We start from the raw sequence: 18615 nt of genomic DNA on the forward strand, positions 1-18615 counted from the left end.
GAGATTATTGGGAAACTCTCACATTTTCACATTCTTCTTGTAAGTTCGACGACCCTATTCGATGCGTCGTGACACGCGTTTTCTGCCTCGCAATTCGACGTAGTCACAAGTCGCTGGAAGCTGTTTTTCATTCGCTAATATTTCTCTCCTGATGCTCAATTAAGCCTACGGTTATCCATGATATGCGCGTTCTCTCGATCTCCGACAGAAAAATTCGTGACTCGCGGAAATTCTTTGAACGCGTCGTTCTCCGCGAGATTCACAAGAACCGTTCTCGTATCGCGGCGGTTAATTCTCAGACAGTCGACAAGACACGAGCAGGAAGAATGCGGTGAGTTATCTAGCGTTGTCGCGACCGACCCAAGAAAATCATCGACTTTAACAACGGCAATAACCGCAACACACACTCTTCGTATCGGCGAAGAAAAAAAACGATGCGCAAGAGTAGCGAGGCGATTCTCAGCTTTCATTCTTAACACTAGAAAATATACGATCCTTTCTCACTATCTTCAATGTCTTTATTTTTTTACGACACGAATATAATGTATTAACGAAACATACTATCATATATATGATATTTATATTTATTATATTTAAATATTTTTGTATAACTTTTTATATTTTATATTTATATAAATAATTAGCAATATCTTTGAGAAAACATTACGAAGATGCTAAACAATTCTCTAAACTCTGTTTATTAAATTTTATTTAAAGTATTTGTTTTATTAAACTTTATTAATGTAAAACAGTTATTTTAAAAAGTTGACAATTATTCGAAAATCATGAATAGTAATGTGAGACTAATAATAAATTAAAGATTGTATTCTTGTCTGGTTTCTAACAACTGACCTACTTTTCAACGTTTATTATCGTTTATGATTTAAATTTAAAATAGTTAGTTGAAAAATAGCCAATTTTATTTGATAATTAAAATCATTTAAAAATTAGCTGAAATAAATCTTTTATAATAACGGTAATTATAGTTGCTGAGCAACGCACTCTTCGCATGGTTTAGAATCAAAGGTTCTTGCGCGTAAACGAGAAATACCGTGAAATATAAATAGGTGTTAACGATCAGCTGATATCGATGTGACGTCGTTTTTTTTCGGCGGATTATTATATTCTGAAGAGAAACTACTGAAGATGCAACTTAGTTCGCTCACTTTATTGTTTCTCGCGCCCCATCGCGGAATTTTATTGCTCGGTGTCGTCGGAGGCATGTGAAAGCTAGTAAATTTTATGGGACTCGTTATCGAGACGTACTTATAGAATGACCGACCATTCTCACGCTTTATCTTCTCGCGTAAAGAATATCGAAGCCAGACGTTTAAAAGTTTTTCTTTCATTGTCCACTAATTGTGTCTTATTAATTCATTGATCTCGCTATGAGCGCGTTTACTAATGTAAAACAATTTTTAATGAAATTTATTCCTATTAAGAATATATTGCTTTGGAATTATTTGTTTTATTAAAATTTATAATATATTTTTTGTTAAAAAAATATTATGTCGAATATACTTTACGTCCAATTAATGACAATATGTGAAACTATTTATTTCAGCAATCATGTTCTTCTATAAATATTTATTATGATTTTATTTGAAATATTTTTATGTGTTCTTTTTTTCTTACCTTTGTCAAATTTTCATCTTTCCTATTTTATTAGACTCATGGCATTTTTCGTAACGCGACCGTTTGCGAGATAAAGGGAATAAACAGCGAATCGTGACGAATCGCTACGAGCTTCTGCATCGCCATCGTGCATATCTGAAAGTTTTGCGATCGTTTCGGAGTAGACGAGCGAACCCGTGTTGCGCGCGGGTTGATTGAACGTCTCCCGGGCACACGGGCCGGCTATACTTAGTAGCTCATTGATCGTCCCCACTGCGGCCCTCAATCATATCTACTTAAGCGAGAATCAAGCGGCTTCCACAATGGAGGCTGTTCACCTCTCGCGGCCGTTCGACGCGCTGTATCAAGTCGGGTGTAGATCGAGAAAGCGAATCATCGTTCGTTCAGACAATCCGTACTTCCCGATTACACTCATCGCGTCGAATCCCGCGGGATTGCTTGTTTGCACGAACTAACAGAATGATTGCCAACCGTTTGCTCGAGACTGTACTTGCCTATCGGGACGCTTATCGATTTTTCGTTTCTTACGCAATTCAATTACGCTGCAAGACAATTGGATTAATTCGAAGTTTTATTACGCCTGTCGACGATGATTGAGTTGGATGAGCTTCGCTTCACGGTATTCATTTACTGTAAACATCGTCTTTTGAAATGTTAACGTGATGCTTTTGATTAAATTATTGCCGATCGTAAATTTTATAAATTGCGAGTATTAATTGAAAAATTGGATGGGATAAATTCTTAAATTTCCTAAATCATACTTCCTCTATTAGTGTTTTAATTCAATTTGACATGAAAAAAGGACTACATGTAAAAAAATATATCCTATATTTTAAAAATTATTTTTCCATAAGAAAGACAATCAGTACACAAAAATAATTTCACGTATCTTAAAATCTAAAACTCTATATAGATTAAACACTAAAAGATATTATATGTGCTAATATTAAAAGCATATAAAAAAATAGATGTATAAAAATAGTCTTTTTTATATTTCTTCTCGGAATAAAAATACGAAATATTATTTAGAACAATTATTTTATAATTATTTTCTAATTCTAAAACATTTTTGAAATTTAGAGTTTTTTATGTCAAATCTTTGATTTATATTATTTTTACTGTTTTTGATCTACTTTCACAAAACTCCCATATTATCAATTGTCAAAGCACATCCTGAATCGTGAAAAGGGAAGTTGTCGCTATTAATCATATGCAGATAGTAATCAAATTGCCATCACACACGACATCGTAAAATCTGGTAGCGCAGCCGCCAGTGAATCTTTTGATCCGACCGTGAATAAAACGATCTTCAACGAGCCGAATAAATGCCGCCACATTACACGGCCCATTACGCCATGATGTTATTTACAAACGCCGCGTATACTATAGAAAATAAAGAACAACGCAGCGGAAGTCCATTAGACGCTTCCTCTTATTAATACGCGGCCTCCTGTGTGCGGGATCTTTTTTTGCACAGAAAAAATCTCTTACCTGATTGAAGTGGCATCAGCCGTAATGTGCACATGTAAAAAAAGTTTATAACGATTACGAATAGGGTGAAATGTTATAATTAATATTCAGCATGGGATATTATACTATATATGTGAGATCAAAGGATATTTTTTTATAATTTTTCTTCCTGTCCATTGTATACATTATGTACATATTGCATTCGACAATTGTTTTCATACAAATGTGATTAAATGTTTATGTACATATAAGTAAATTACAAGATAATATGTGACCAATATTAAAACGTCTCAAACTTTACAAGCTTAGTTTGTTTTTTAATATACAATTATTGTATGTTTATTAGATGAAATTTATACAATAAAAATTTCTGCGCGTTGATTTCCGCAGAGCAAGTCAATTAAAGTTTTTCTTTGCATACAGAATGTTTTGAATGTTAATTATACAGTGTGGATTTATTTTACGTATAATTTTTCAATTATGTAGTTAATTCTGATTACGTGCTCTTTTGTTTTTTCGAATAGAAGATATTTTGATTAAGAAAAAACAAGTTTTAAAGCGCCAAATTTTTGTTCGGAAAAAGGATTGTAGAATAAAATGAAAATATTTGCTGATATTTTAGCGAGACATCATGACAGAAAAGCTATCTGGAAAATATTCGAAATTTAATTGTGAAATTGAGATAAAACGAGATTTTAACGATAAAACATTTATCATAAAATAAACGAAAAAATGTGTAAGATTGAATTTATAGATTATAAAACTGCAAGGTTAGACACATTAGGAATGTGATTAGAAAATTACGTGTAAGTTTATACAGTGATTAGTCTCTTTATATTTGCAAAGGAAGATTATTCAGTAAATTGTTACGAAGAAATCAACGTGTTGAGAGATTCTTAAGCTTGGAAGCCAACTACTGAATAGATCGTTTCCAGTTTCCATTTGTGACATTAACTACTTCCGTTAACAGCCGGTTGCGCCAGATTTCATTGTCGGTATTTTCAAATGGAAAATAATATACAGTAAAATTCATAGCGAGATAAATCGGTCAGATTAAAAAAAAATTATATTTAGAATTTAATTGCTATACTCTATTTTCTATTAGGCCACATATTTTTTGATAATTATTGAATAATAAATAATATTCTCAAAAGATTTTTTCAAAATAATAAATTAAATTACTTTCACATATTTATATATACATATATAATAAAACATGAACTAATAAACATAATAAATTATAAATTAACATGAACTAATTTTCAGAAAATAATTGATTTATAGAAAAAAATATAGCCAGAATTAGTAAATATATATATATCTATACCAATAAAATTTTCAAAATTAGTTTTTTGTGCATTACTTTCATAAAATAAATCTTATTTACGAATATCAATTCAAGTTGCAATATTTAGTCATTTATGACGTTTCATGCACTTCACATTAGGCTTTATGCAGAGAAATATATGAGAACACAATAATGTTTTATTCAATTATGCTACGATATATAAGACTGAACTCCATATAAGGATCATAAACAGTTTCTAATATATACGCGGCAATTTCTATGGCAGTTAGAATCACAAAGAGATTGCAAGAAGGAAATCGCAAAGTCCAAGAAAACACAGACTAAAAAATTAAGACCACCCAACGAGCTATAGTATCTAATTTACCGGATTTGACAAGGACATCGTTCATAATATTTTAAGTAATTGTTGTTTAACGAATGTGCACGACTATCATATAACGACATGCTTTATTCACAAGATCTGAATAATAACACGTCTCTTATTTTAATTAAAATGTATAGTTAGATATAATTAACCAATTTTTATTCCACTTGACTATTTTATGCTGTTACAAGATATTAGTTCCAAGTCTCGCTCACTTAAATGCGTAAAGCGCAGTAATTACAAACGTAAGGTTATTAATTGTTATATGTATATTATCACTAAATAGGCTTTTTTACGATGTATAGTGTTTCAAAAGAATTCATTTTGTTTACATGTATATGAAGAAAGAAATTAATTTATATATTTTTTACAAATAATATTTTTGATGATACATATAGATTTTTAATCAACAAGTTCTCTAAAATTGAATATTTGTAATTATTTCTTTCAATTTATGCATTTCGCATATAAGACATCTATCCGCTATTTTATGCTTGTGATGATTACTTATCACACTTCGAGGCGATATAATGCACTCCGAACGAACAGACGATAAGACGAAATAGGAAAATCACCCATAAATACATTTGGCTATTGATCACATTCAGTCACATTCGTGAATATTACGAAACAAAAGTTTATAAAATGGATTCTTCCGACTGATACTGATTTAACCGAAGACGCAATCGTCCGAAGATACTACATTCACGAATATCAAAAAACTTATATTATCGCGATCAAGCGGAGTAATTAGCCAAAGTACGCGCGAAAGCAACGGTATAGGAACATGGCGGCAAAACGACAAAGTATATTTTTATAACATATTGTAGAAGAACGAGAGAGACATCTTTATAATATTTTTCAATCAATTATTTATATAACATTTCTGCTATTCTCATGCATAATATCTCGAGATATTTATTGACATCGAGTAATGAGTAATCTATGTCATTTGTTTAATTTATAATTTATTATTACTTATATATATTATTATGTATTTATATATAATTTATTATTTATTATGTATTATTTATTAATTGTTATTTATTATTTATTATTTACTGTTTACTATTTATTTAATTTATTATTTATTAGTTTGAGATCTGCATTTTTTATCTTTTCCTATTTTTTTTAAGACAAAGTATTGTATAAATATTACATACATTTAATACGAGAAAAATGCAATACATATGTAAACTGTCACTTGATTGATCAATTATCTAAGATTAACGTAGATAAAATATTATTCGAAATAAATGTGAATATTTAAATGTACAAATTAAATATGAATATTTAAATGTAACAATTTTATTTAAAAAATTTTATTTACTTTAGTTTAAACATATATACATATTTTGCAAAAAAATTACATTGTCGCAAATTTTAACAGCGTGTCAGGTTGTGATAATTCTCATGTTAAAACTCTTGGATGTTAACAGTTACATCAATATGATAGTAATGCACAATATAACCCAATAGATAGTTTTCCAGAGAAAAATAATATTATTGCAGCAATTTTTTATTAGGTATTAAATTATTATACTTATAATAAAAATAATATAGTATACATAATATAATAACAGCATAAACCATAGTAAAATTATAAATATTTTTTTACTTTCAATAAACGATCTATAATTCTTACTTCAAGTTTTCTACAAGTTAAATTGATGTGAAATACGTTGTCTTTGATATTTATCGATACATCATCAAAATATTTGTTAGGATTTTTCTAATGCTGAAATGTCGGCAGTCTTGTTCTTGTACATTCTCAACAAAAAAAAACGAGAAAATGTTGAGAGATCATAGGCACGCGGAAACATTGCGCCAGACCACAAGACGTTGCGAATGGAAACGTTTAAATTGCAAACGGCACATCGTAAAACGAGAATATCCAATCAACCTTTACTTACAAGTCAATCGAGTCGTCGGGCCCGCGACACCTATCGCCTTATGCTAATAGAAGCAGTTTCGTCTCCGCAAATAGGTTCGTACTGCCGTTGAAGACGAACCTGCGAAGAGTATTAAACTCTTAGTATTTTCAGACGGCCGATGCGTGACATTTGACAGACTTCGGAGAATCTATAATGCACTGTATACTATAATACCTACCAATCCCACGTTTATTCATGTATTCATTTGCTTTTATATCAGCATTAATCAAAACTCAAATATAATATCTCATTAAATAACTCATCAAATAACTCAATGTAATGTCAAATATAATAACTCATCAAAAATAATAACTGTATAGAGATTAGTACATAAGAAAAAAATAAATATGGAACGAATCGTTTCTTATTAAAAATATTCAGTTTATTGTAAATATCTCTTACATATAATAAATTAGTTGAATAACTACACGAATTTTATTAAATATGTCGATTTTAAAATTGAGGTAAAATTCTTCACATATTTTAAAAAATAAATTTGACAGTACACAATAAATATAAGAAGAGAAAATTAATACATTATTTAAAAATATGTAATATTATGCTTTAAAATTTAATGCAGGCAATTAATGTGAGAGAGAGAGAGAGAGAGAGAGAGAGATCATTATTTGATTTAAATATTCGTTTTATAAAAAGAAACGGGATAATCTTTTACATAAAAAATAATATTGCTACGTAACTCGAACCTTTTTACTTGTCGATCATTTTTACTTATTTCCTCAGCAATTTCATAATAAGCAAGATGCGCCATAAAATCTCTAGAGAATCGTGCATTCTATGAATTGCGATATGTTGCTGATCTGCATTCAGACGACTTGATATATTCTATGTAATTAACTTATAATTAATTCGCGCAAAGGAAGAGATATCATGTTTATATAAATTTTTTATATATTCCGTGGAGAGAGTAGTAGAATAAAAAGAAAAATCAAAAAGAATAAACTAAAGAATTAAAATAAAAAGGCTTGACAGTATAAACTAGAATAAAGTACTCACAGCGAGTAATGCTTGCCTCGGGTCTGGCAACAATTCCATGTTGGAACCACTCGCAAGATGATACACTGTGTCTAGTAGTATAGCGACAATAAATCGGTGGACAATGATTTATGATAGTGGGAGTGGTTTCGGACTTGATGCGTTAACATGCATTAACCCAAATACAAGAGCATCCACCGCGGGCGAAACGAGACCGAGTACGACGAATGCTCTCCCGTTCCTGTGCTTTGGACCGATCTGGAGCCTGATTGATCCTGAAGTAGATTGGTCGCGTGCGAGGAACGAAGCACCGTATAAAATGAAGCGATTAGGGACACTCCGCGCACACAGCCAATTCAAAGAACAAAAACCGAAAAACCGGTCGTCACACTTTCCTCGCACATCGCGTAAAAACAGCGGATAGATTTTGTTACGCCATTTTTCAATTCTCCTAATTATCGCGTATTGCGATAACCGATGTGCTTGAAGAGAGTTCGCTAAATAAAATCATCGCGCGCCGCTTGAATGCGCTTTCGCGCTATAAATTACGACGTTAAGTCGCGTGCTAGTGCACGTCGAATCGCGTGGAAGTTAAAGGCTAAAAACTGGGATTAAACTGACCCAACGTTAATGTGATTAATCTGCTTAAGTCATGGGAAATAGTATTATCTTGGAGGTAATAATTATTACTTTGACGTCAAGCCACGCTTTTATCATTAAATTAAGAGAGCGCGGCTGTATTATTAATATATTATATATAATCTTATATATTGATATATTACATTATATTAACACACATAGTTTGCATATAATTAGTTTTATATTTCTAATAAATTTTTAATAATTTATGAATTTTAAATATTTAATAATATATATTACAGGGCATTAAAAAATAAATAGATGAATAAAAGAAATAAAATAAAAATATTTTATTTATTTTTAAGACGCATTTATTTTGGGGAAAATTGTTATTGAAAAAAAAAGATTTAATTTACAAATTCAATAAACTAAATCTAGCATTTTTTTAAATTTATATTTTCTTCTAAAATAATAAAAAATGTAAAAAATATATGTTAATATGTAATGTTTATGTTGTACATTTTATATGATGTTATATCATTATTTTAACTTTATTGCTTCCATGTTATTGTTATGGCTTAAAAGTAGAATTGTTTTGTTTTTTCTGAAAAATATAATTGATATTTATTTATTATATTTGATCGGCATTTTCTTTTTATAGATACAAATGTATTGATTTTTTTGCAATAAACTTAGAGATATCGTGAATCCTCGAATTGCTGGTCACAAAATCGACAATCAGTAGGGTGAATTTGGACAACAATTATCTGTAGAAGATAGTTTCTATCCTATTTCTAAGAAAGCATTGCGATAGTTATGCATATTGTTAGACATGAATGGCATTCGATCGGTAATCTCGATTATCTTCTTATTCTATATTATTATCTATTTACATTTTATTTCTCTCTCTTTCTCTTTCTTTTTTCTTTTTTGTTTCTATTTAATTTTTAATTTGTTTGTCATTATCTCAAATTCCCGACAGAAGAAAGCTTGTACAAAACTTGTTCGCTCAAGTGCATGGTGAATTCTCTGATGTTACTGAATTGTGATGTCAGAAAATTTCTCGCTAATACCCTTATCGTTTGTCTCGATAATTATTTTCTGCGTGTCATATATAAATATGATTAGCGACATTTATTTATTCTGATCAATTTTTTATTGTTTTAATTTTGCTAGCATATCAATTTTTTTAATTAGGTATATTATTTAAAATTTAATTAGATGAATTACATAATGCGTTTGTACAGGAACAAGTTGAAGCGAGCGGTAGTTACATGGTACGACAGCTTTTAATTTAACACTCGATTCATATATGTAATCTCTTTTAATCGCTTTTACAACAGAGGTATATAATTGCGATTTTCTATCGCAAATCATTTGGACGTTTACTGCTTCGCACGTTAGTCTCTCTCGCGTGATGCCGTCATGTTCTCTTCCGCGAAATCCCGCGTTTGAAATGCCCGGTTCTCTTTCGTATAAATTTGTTTACTCTAAATTATGGCTCTAATAGATATAGTCGCGTGTCTCTCGATCGTTTCTTCGCCAATGTACTTTCCGTATCGAACAAAGAAGGCGCATTATCTCGGAACGGAGGCGGCTGGTCTCATCAGCTGTTTTCCTCGCGTGATAACCGGCAATCCCGAACGACGTTGTATCGATTAGCGGCGATTTGTTAGCGCGGATTATCTGCCAATAAATTTGACATTTCGTCCGTTGTGACAGCTACAAGGAATTAGAAACTCTGTCTGAACAAAGCGAAAGTACGGAGGCGGATTTTCGATGGTAACTAAACTCAATTTGCATAAATAATATTCACTGATCTATCGGCAATAATTGCGTCTTGCGTATTACCCTGTGACGTGAATTCTCTTCAATTATAATTATTATTGGATTAACTTTATAATTTTTATAGTCGCTTTGATAATATCCCCTCTCTCTCTTATTCTTTTTTTAATTATGACACCGAATAAATATAATTATATATATATAGAAGAGTGACGCACTTATGTATCATGAAAAATTAAAAAAAAAACATTAGCATTATTTTTTTCAACTGTTCATATCATCTGTATTGTATCTTTGTAACAAAATAATTAAATGTACGATCGAACGTGATTTATGATTTGATTGATAAAATAATAATTATATATTAACTATGTGTGTACTTGCCCTAGCGGAAATTCCTATCGCGAGAAATGATACAGACTTCCGTCAATTCAGGAATAGGGGAGCGATATTTTATATTGTAATCAACTTTGTAGAAAGGATATATTAGTTGTTATTTTTTATTTTAGATACTGTGAATGATGTACATTTGTTTATCACTATCGGGATAAATCATGTACGTAATATATTCCGGCGATAATTTGATTTATATTTAATACAATTTTTACAAAAATTAATTGGAAACTGATATGTACCAGTAATAAATTTAAATGAAACAATAGTTCATTAGAAACGAATATATAAAATGTAGAGGAACATAATAAAAATTTAATTAATAATATTACTTAATAATATTAATTAATAAAATTAAAGGATTAAGATATTCTTTTTATTTCGGATATTCTGTAGATAAGTTGCAAATGTATAATTATTTCGAACGTTCCAAATGATGAAAAATTAAAGAGAGAATAAAAAAATATTGATAAATAAATCTCTCTGCAACATTTATACGAGACGTATATTGTTTCATTGTAATCAAAGAGCATTATTACGTAAATAATTGACTATCAATTCGAAGAATTGAGCGCGATAAAGATTTACGTATTTATTCAGATAACTGCTCTTCTTCACAGTCTTTTGCAGAAGCAGAGGATAGAAGGAAAGCAGAGGAGAAAAGAAAGCCTGCGTATGCGTTTTTCTTTTTTGTAGTCTCATCGACCCGTCCAAATGATCGACGAGTTCTTCGGAGAACCATCGTCGATAAATCACTGATAATCGCGTTTTTTTTTTTTGCAAGCGCAGTTTTAACGCCGCTGTCTTCGTTTTCACTGTTGCGTCGACACACAGGTTTTTGACAGAGCTGATATATTAGGTTCATTGTCTCGCGAAATGCACGCGCTCATCGACGTCATTAACTGCGTAATTAACACTCTCCCTTTCTCCCTCTCCTTGAATCACCATTCCTCCGCGTAATGAGTCCGAGCGTGAAAATTTGCATGCGAATCTTGCTAAGGCTGCCGACATACCGCAAACCGCATTCGCCAAGTTATTCTTCCCTCCGAGCTATATACATACATACATACATACACGAATACACGAGTCGTGTAAATGCATCTGGCAGCTAAACTGGGTCACGTGTCGCGACTAGTCATCGTCATTTCGCAAATATAGGAAATAAATCCGATTGTACTTTCAATGCAGAATGTCGATAACGGGCTCATTGTCATTCAGTTATGCGAAAAAACGATATTAGTTATTGATTGTCGATTGAATACAGTCTACGGTAGAGTAATTCCGGAATAGATAGCCATACAAGATAGCCAGTCATTGCGGATTCTCTGGTAATTGCTGTGGCGATATGCATGAGTAGTTAGTATAACGTCATGACGATTGATTGAAATTGTTCCTCACTTAACAACGTTTTAGTAAATGTTTTATTATGTTCTTTATTCAGGATCTCTCACAAGGTCAATTTACATATTTCGCGGAATTACTTTTTAAACAATTTAAAGAATTCATCTAAAAAAAATAGCAACGATTATATAATAATCAATATTTAAAAACTTCTTTAATAAAACCTGTATATGTAATTGTTATATTATTATTAACATATACATATTTATGTATATGTTGCTAATACACTATCTTAGAAAGTATATATTTGTCTGAATTATGAGGAGGAAAAATTAATAGTTTGAGAATATCGAGATAAAATAGTTATTGAATTATAAATAATTGAATAATTAAAAAAATTTTGTGATTTTTAAAAGATGCTTCAGAAAAATGCAAATAAGTAAAATGCTCTTATACTTTAATTAATTAAGTGAAATTTATTTTAGTAAAGCCTCACGATCGTATAATTTTTGTGGATAGTTTGCCAGCAATTTCAGAAATCGCGATTATGATATAAATTATTTCATTTGCATGTTGCAAATCGGTCGTCGCGCGTTTCGCGTGACATCCGCAAAAGATATATTTCCATTGAAACAAGCATGGTCCATCGTCACTTCTCGCGTGTGCACGGTGAACACTAATTGTAAGAACATAGGCTTTTATCAGTTTAAAGTTAATACGACTTGCAGGCTAGATCGCGCGTTCGCGTCCTTTTCGATTTCGCGACGGATCAGTTTACTTTTATTAAGAGCGAGGACGTGCGATAAAGTTAAGCCTGCAGTCGCGAGAAGCTGCTCGAACCTGCAATTAGCATTCACGGTGGAATGTCTTATAATCGTTTAATAAGCAAGCTCTCTTAAGCTGGCAGGACCAAAACAGCAAAATCAAAAGGAACCTAATGGATTATTTAGTACTTATTTTGTACTATTTTGTATCACCAAAAATAATTTTGTACCCCATGCCAATTCAGAAAAAATCGTGGCGCTGCTAATTTAATATTAAGCTAGCAGGACCAAAAGAAAAAATTAAAAGAATAAATAAAACAAAATAGATACAATTAGTACTGAATTTGTACTAATTTGTACCACCGAAAATAATTTTGTACCACCAAAAATAAATTTGTACCCCGTGCCAATTAAAAAAAATTGTGGTCCTGCTAACTTAATATTCAACTATCGTAATAAAAATCATTAAAAAATGAAAAATAAAAATTGATCTGATTAATACAGCATTTGTACTAATTTGTATCACCGAAAATAAATTTGTACCCCGTGCAAATTAAAAAAAAATTGTCGTCCTGCTAATTATAAAGATTATAATTAGCTAATCGTATTTTAAAGAATAATACGGTATATACCAAGTACGCATACCTATTCCTTCGAATGTCGCCGTACATATGACAAGAGCAACAGCGCGCTACGTCTGTAAAGGTCGAGCGCCGAACACTGTGTGACGATGTAAGATAACAAATTCCTTATACTATAAAATAATATACGTAGGTATGCCGAATATCCTTTGTAAAAAATAGTGACGCGGCCTTGTTTGTATCCTTGGTATGCGTGACGTAGGAGGACACGGCATAGGACATAGTGGGGGTAGGCAAGTGGGGGAAAGGACCGCCGCGTCGCGCAGAAAGCACAGAGACGAAAAAATTATTATTGTTCAGCCAACGCTCGCGAGAGTTAACAAGCACGTATTTGACATACATATGTCGTTTATATCAATAAAGTTTTTCTACCTCATTGTCAGTAGCTTTCGATATATGATCTGATTCTTTTGTAAAACTAGTTTTACTTACAATAATTTTGTAATTATTTTCGGCGGTACAAATTTATTTTTGGTGGTACAAATTAGTACAAATTCAGTACTAATTGTATCTGTTTTGTTTTATTTATTTTTTTAATTTTTTCTTTTGGTCCTGCTAGCTTAATATTAAGTTAGCGCCACGATTTTTTCTGAATTGGCATGGAGTACAAAATTATTTTTGGTGGTACAAAATAGTACAAAATAATCCATTATAATACTAAATAATCCATTAGGTCCCATTTGATTTTGCTGATTTGGTCCTGCCAGCTTAAGAGAACTTAATAAACATCCGTGTGCAAATAGCGCCTGCTAATTGGATACACGCAGGATGTCGCGTGGCCGACGATTAACGCGAGAGCATAGAGCTTCTCAATATGATGCCTGGCATGACCGTCGTCGTTACAGGATTTACGATATTCCCCGGAAAAATTTACCGTAACCGGTTTAACGATCTCGCCACTGAACGTCCATAGGTGTAAACGATAAACTTTTTCCACGCGTCTCGCGGAGAATCACTTATTTTAATAATACGCTTATAGAGTATCATCATTACATTACCGATCTCTACAAGATAGAAAAAGAGGGAGAGAAAGAAATGAAAGAGAGAGAGAGAGAGAGAAAGAGAGAGAGAGAGAGAGAGAGAGAGAGAGCAGATTAGAGAAAAGGCGAACCTACTAACCAGCGTCGAGATTTACACTTGATTACATTTTCCTCGAGATCTTTGCATAAGTGAATGCGCGCTTTGACGAGAGAGACGCCGCGCATGCTCTTACTTACTTTCGATTATTTCTGCGCCGTCATGAATGAGACATCCGGTATTTGCGCCTCGCTACTCGCGGTAGTGACGCTATTTAAAAGTGCCGACGTGAGATACATATTATTCGACGTGTTAGTCTCGGAGATAGAAAGTGCTCCGTGGAGAGCGCGAGATGCATCGCGATGCATAGGCTCGAGGAGATGAGAACATACGCGCGCATTTCGCTTTACCTTCGCCAGTCCCTCTGGCAGGAGGTGATGAGGGTTAAAAGGTGGAATTAGAGGGGGCCTTTCAACCAAAGGTCAAGCTCGCGGGCTGGCACAGTCCGAGGAGTTTCGTTTCTGCATGCGTATACATACATGTATGTACAACATGCGTCATGTATGTACGTATGTACTATGTATATGTACATGTTCGTCATCCTATCACCGATACACGTGTGTTTCCATCGCGATTAATCGATAAATGAGCTTCGTTTCGGTAGCGAGCGCGCACTTCGATCGATCTATGTATCTTGTAAAACGGATATTAATCGGAGAAACATATTTAATGGTTCGATGAAGCGAGTTGGTATTATTCACTGCGTAGAGGTGTATGTTTTTCTTTAATAGGGCAGCATGACATGCATGTTTGTTCAATAGAAGAATTGAAATGTCGAATGTTAGTATACTAAAATTAATTGCTTAACATTTTAATATTTAATATTTACATAATTATGTTATGCAATTTTTTGCAATTTAATATTATTAATATTTACATAATTATATAATTACGTTATACAATTTTTTCATGAAATCAGATTTTTTACAAAAAAGTTTAATCTTTGTGTAAAATGCCAAATTTTTGCGTAACTAGTTATTTATAGAAAGACTGAGCTTTTTTGTAAAAAGATGGAAGTTATAAAAAGTCTGCAGATTTTATTTTACTTTAAATAAGTTAGTAACATGCTCTAACAAAAATCCAAATTAAGTGTAAGAAAAAGAAATTGTAAGAAAAGAAATAAAACTTATTTTTTTCGAATTGTTTTATGTTTGATAAAGTAATATATTTAACAACTTATAAAGAATGTATAAAAACGCTATGTTAATAACAATTGCTTAGACAACATTAAAACTTTTTTTGATTTAATTATAAAATAATTAAAAACATTCTGTCAGTAGTTTTCAACTCATCAAGGGAATTTTTCTCGTTATTAAATCAGAACAGACAAAACCTCAATTTCCATTCAGATTCGTTTAGCTTGTTAGTGGGTTCCTCTCAAATTACTAATTGCTGCATGTATTGCGTATGCTGGTATTTAGAGTATAGCTGTCAAATTAAAATTCAATATCCTTGTTATCACGATGCGGGTGTAATGAGCTTCATATTCTCGTTTCAGGAACCAGAAAGCGAGTCGACGAAATAGCATTACCGAGGACTATTCACGATTTGCCGGAACGCGTTCTCACGTGTGGCCTGTCACTTCCCGGTAAGTTGCAAAAAATTTAAAATTCTTTTTGAGAAACATAAAAAAACAGTTAAACGATAAAAACAATGCGATAATAAGGAGAATTGTATAAATTATCGAAACTCTCGTCGGGAAAAAAAGGATTTAAAATTATAATCTTCAATTTTTTTATACGATAAATCTTAATATATAAATCTAAAAGAGTCAAATATTTATCTGTCATCAACTTTGACAAGTGAAAGTGACCGATTTAAAGAGATATCGTTTAGGAGTGAAATAACGCTCACAGAAGGTTTTCATCTTTAAACGCTTTTGCGATGGTCGGCTGCGCTTTTGTCGTAAGCCTTTGTCTCGCGTTGCAGTGCTCCACATAGAGACACGCAATGGCAGAAACGCGCGTTTATGCCATTGCCACACGCGACTCTCGCGTCGCGTTGCGGAAGATAACAACATGCGGTGACCGCGTAGGAGTATGCGGAAGCTGGGACACACCCACCGCGTAGGGCTCTCTTAAGCTCTCGGTCGATTCACACGCCCCCGCATCTTCTGCTTGTTCCGTGCATCTATTTACGTACTTGGTCGGAGTACACATCGGCGGACACTTCTCCCCGGAGAGCAGAGAGATCCTCTCTCCCTTCTCTCCTTTCTACTGCGATTCCGCCTTCTCGAGTACGCCATTCTCTCGACCACTCTCCTTGCCTTTCATCCCGCTTTGTCCCTTTCTCTCCCTTTCCGCGAGGCTCAGCTGGCCAGATCCGCGGATGTCTAACTGTATTCCCGTAGTTGGCGCAGTTGTTACTCTCTGTCGTCGATTAGCGCACGGCAGGAAGAAGGTAGTCGTTGGACGGTACTTGAGGAGTCTGACCGAAGATTAACCCGCGAGCGTTTGCGTCACGAAACACACGCTTTGTATGTGTTTTAAATTACCATAGAAAATATATAATGACCGTCTAAGAGAGCTTTTAAATAGGCATATGTATATATATTTTAGAAAGTTGAAAATTAAGAGACGAAAGAATTTTTTGCCGGAATATTCATACAAGATAATGTCGTAAATGACGTATTTGAATTAAATTTTTACACACAACGATATATTGCGAAATCTATCTGCTACCGTCGAACGAATCATGTTTAAGTATTCGATTTTATCAGTACCTACAAAACGGTTATCGTAACATTATCTCGTAATAATAGACTCAAGGTGATTTCAATCTACAAAGATTGATTAAAAGCAATATATAATAGTTTCGATACTAGGAAGAAGGAAATCACTCTATCGAACTTTGCTTTGGATCGAATAAATCCGCCATACTTTTTTCAGTGTTTTCGACATCGGCGTTGTTCGTGTAACAGTCACCTCTTACGAGACAGTGTTCTGCAACGGTAACCGGGTGAAAGGGAAAAGCGCACTCTCGGCCGCTTTAATTACAACCGAGTGTGGGATATACGCGACTCTTTTGTGTCTCGATTAAGGAGAGACCCCTCGCAGCAACATTAACGTTAACTATCCATTTATTCGAACATGAGCTACATGCTCAATTCACACGCCTTCGTGTTCTCGTGCATTCGTTCATTTATACTGCTTTTCTCGTGAAAGGGCCAACGGTCCCTTCTGCCTCTGTTCTTTATATGTATCTCTCTCTCTCTCTCTCTCTCTCTCTTTCTCTCTCTACTAAATGTTCCCCTCTGTTTGTCTACATCTCATACATGTACCGTACACTCTTCCGTATACTATCTCATACACTCTTCCCGCTACCTTTTCCTATCTCCCGGTACCACCTCACTATGTTCGTGCTCCCTACGAGCTTCGTGCTCTACCTCTCTTCTTCCTCATGGCTCGCTCAGCTGGCCGGATCCACGGATGTCTAACTGTATCCCGTAGTTGGCGAAGATGCTGCTTTGTCGCCGATTAACTGACCGGTATGCGGGCAGGAAGAGTCGATGGGCGACAAGCCAATGGATTCCGGCATGCGTTAAACGATAGAAATAAACAGTAAGAAACGCGTCGTGTACCGTGAGTTGTCAATTTTAATTACAATAAAGTGTAAGCACATGCGTGTATTTTTATCGACCTGGCCGTTTTTCGTAAGTTGATTTAAGCAAATTTATATAGTTTTTATTTCCAATCCCGATGATTCGTGAAAAGTGCAATGAATGAATTAAGCTTTTTGCTTAAAAGACAGAAAATTATTTAATACTGCATAATTTAACGTAATTAAAAAAAATTATAAAATGTAAAGAAGTAGAATCATAATTATAAATCATATATACAATATTCTTAAAATTTTTAAATAATTTTATATTAAAAATAACAAAATAATATTTGTATTTTTTTCCTGAAAATTATTTTTCCGTTGCGAACAATTTATTAGAATAAATCGCCCAAGTTTTAAGAGATATTCTTACGGAAGTATCGATGACGACCATGCTTTGACTCGACCTACGTATCTTCGTACATTCCGGTACCTATTTATACTGTTTCCTGGTGGTAGTTCCTCGCGTGTCTCGTTAAGCTCCTCCTGCTCCTCTTTCTTCATCCATCGATTCTGCCTTGAACGGCTCGATGCTCGCGGTACTCTCCTCATCTAGTCGTATTCACTTCCTTCATTCCGCAACTTGATTGCAACAAAGCGCAACGTTGTTTTAGTTTCGTGGGATCTTGTTGGAGCTGCCTCGCGGCTAAGTTTTCAACCCGTCTCGAATAATCTTCGCGAGATTTTCCGACCGTTTCACGTCGCTCAGATTTTACACCTTAATGTCTAC

General features: G+C 33.3%; 1 protein-coding gene across 5 annotated transcripts in view; it reads left to right on the top strand.

Annotated features, from left to right (window-relative positions):
* Nucleotides 1-18615, top strand: part of LOC140662972 (puratrophin-1) — a 300935-nt gene that overhangs the window by 166023 nt on the left and 116297 nt on the right. For all 5 annotated transcript variants that reach the window (XM_072886768.1, XM_072886767.1, XM_072886770.1 and 2 more), the window contains one exon: nucleotides 15784-15873. In XM_072886768.1, coding sequence (XP_072742869.1) covers nucleotides 15784-15873 — 90 coding nt within the window. The remainder of the gene's footprint in view (nucleotides 1-15783; nucleotides 15874-18615) is intronic.

Source organism: Anoplolepis gracilipes, chromosome 2, assembly GCF_047496725.1.
Source record: "Anoplolepis gracilipes chromosome 2, ASM4749672v1, whole genome shotgun sequence".
NCBI classification, from domain to species: Eukaryota; Metazoa; Arthropoda; class Insecta; order Hymenoptera; family Formicidae; genus Anoplolepis; species Anoplolepis gracilipes.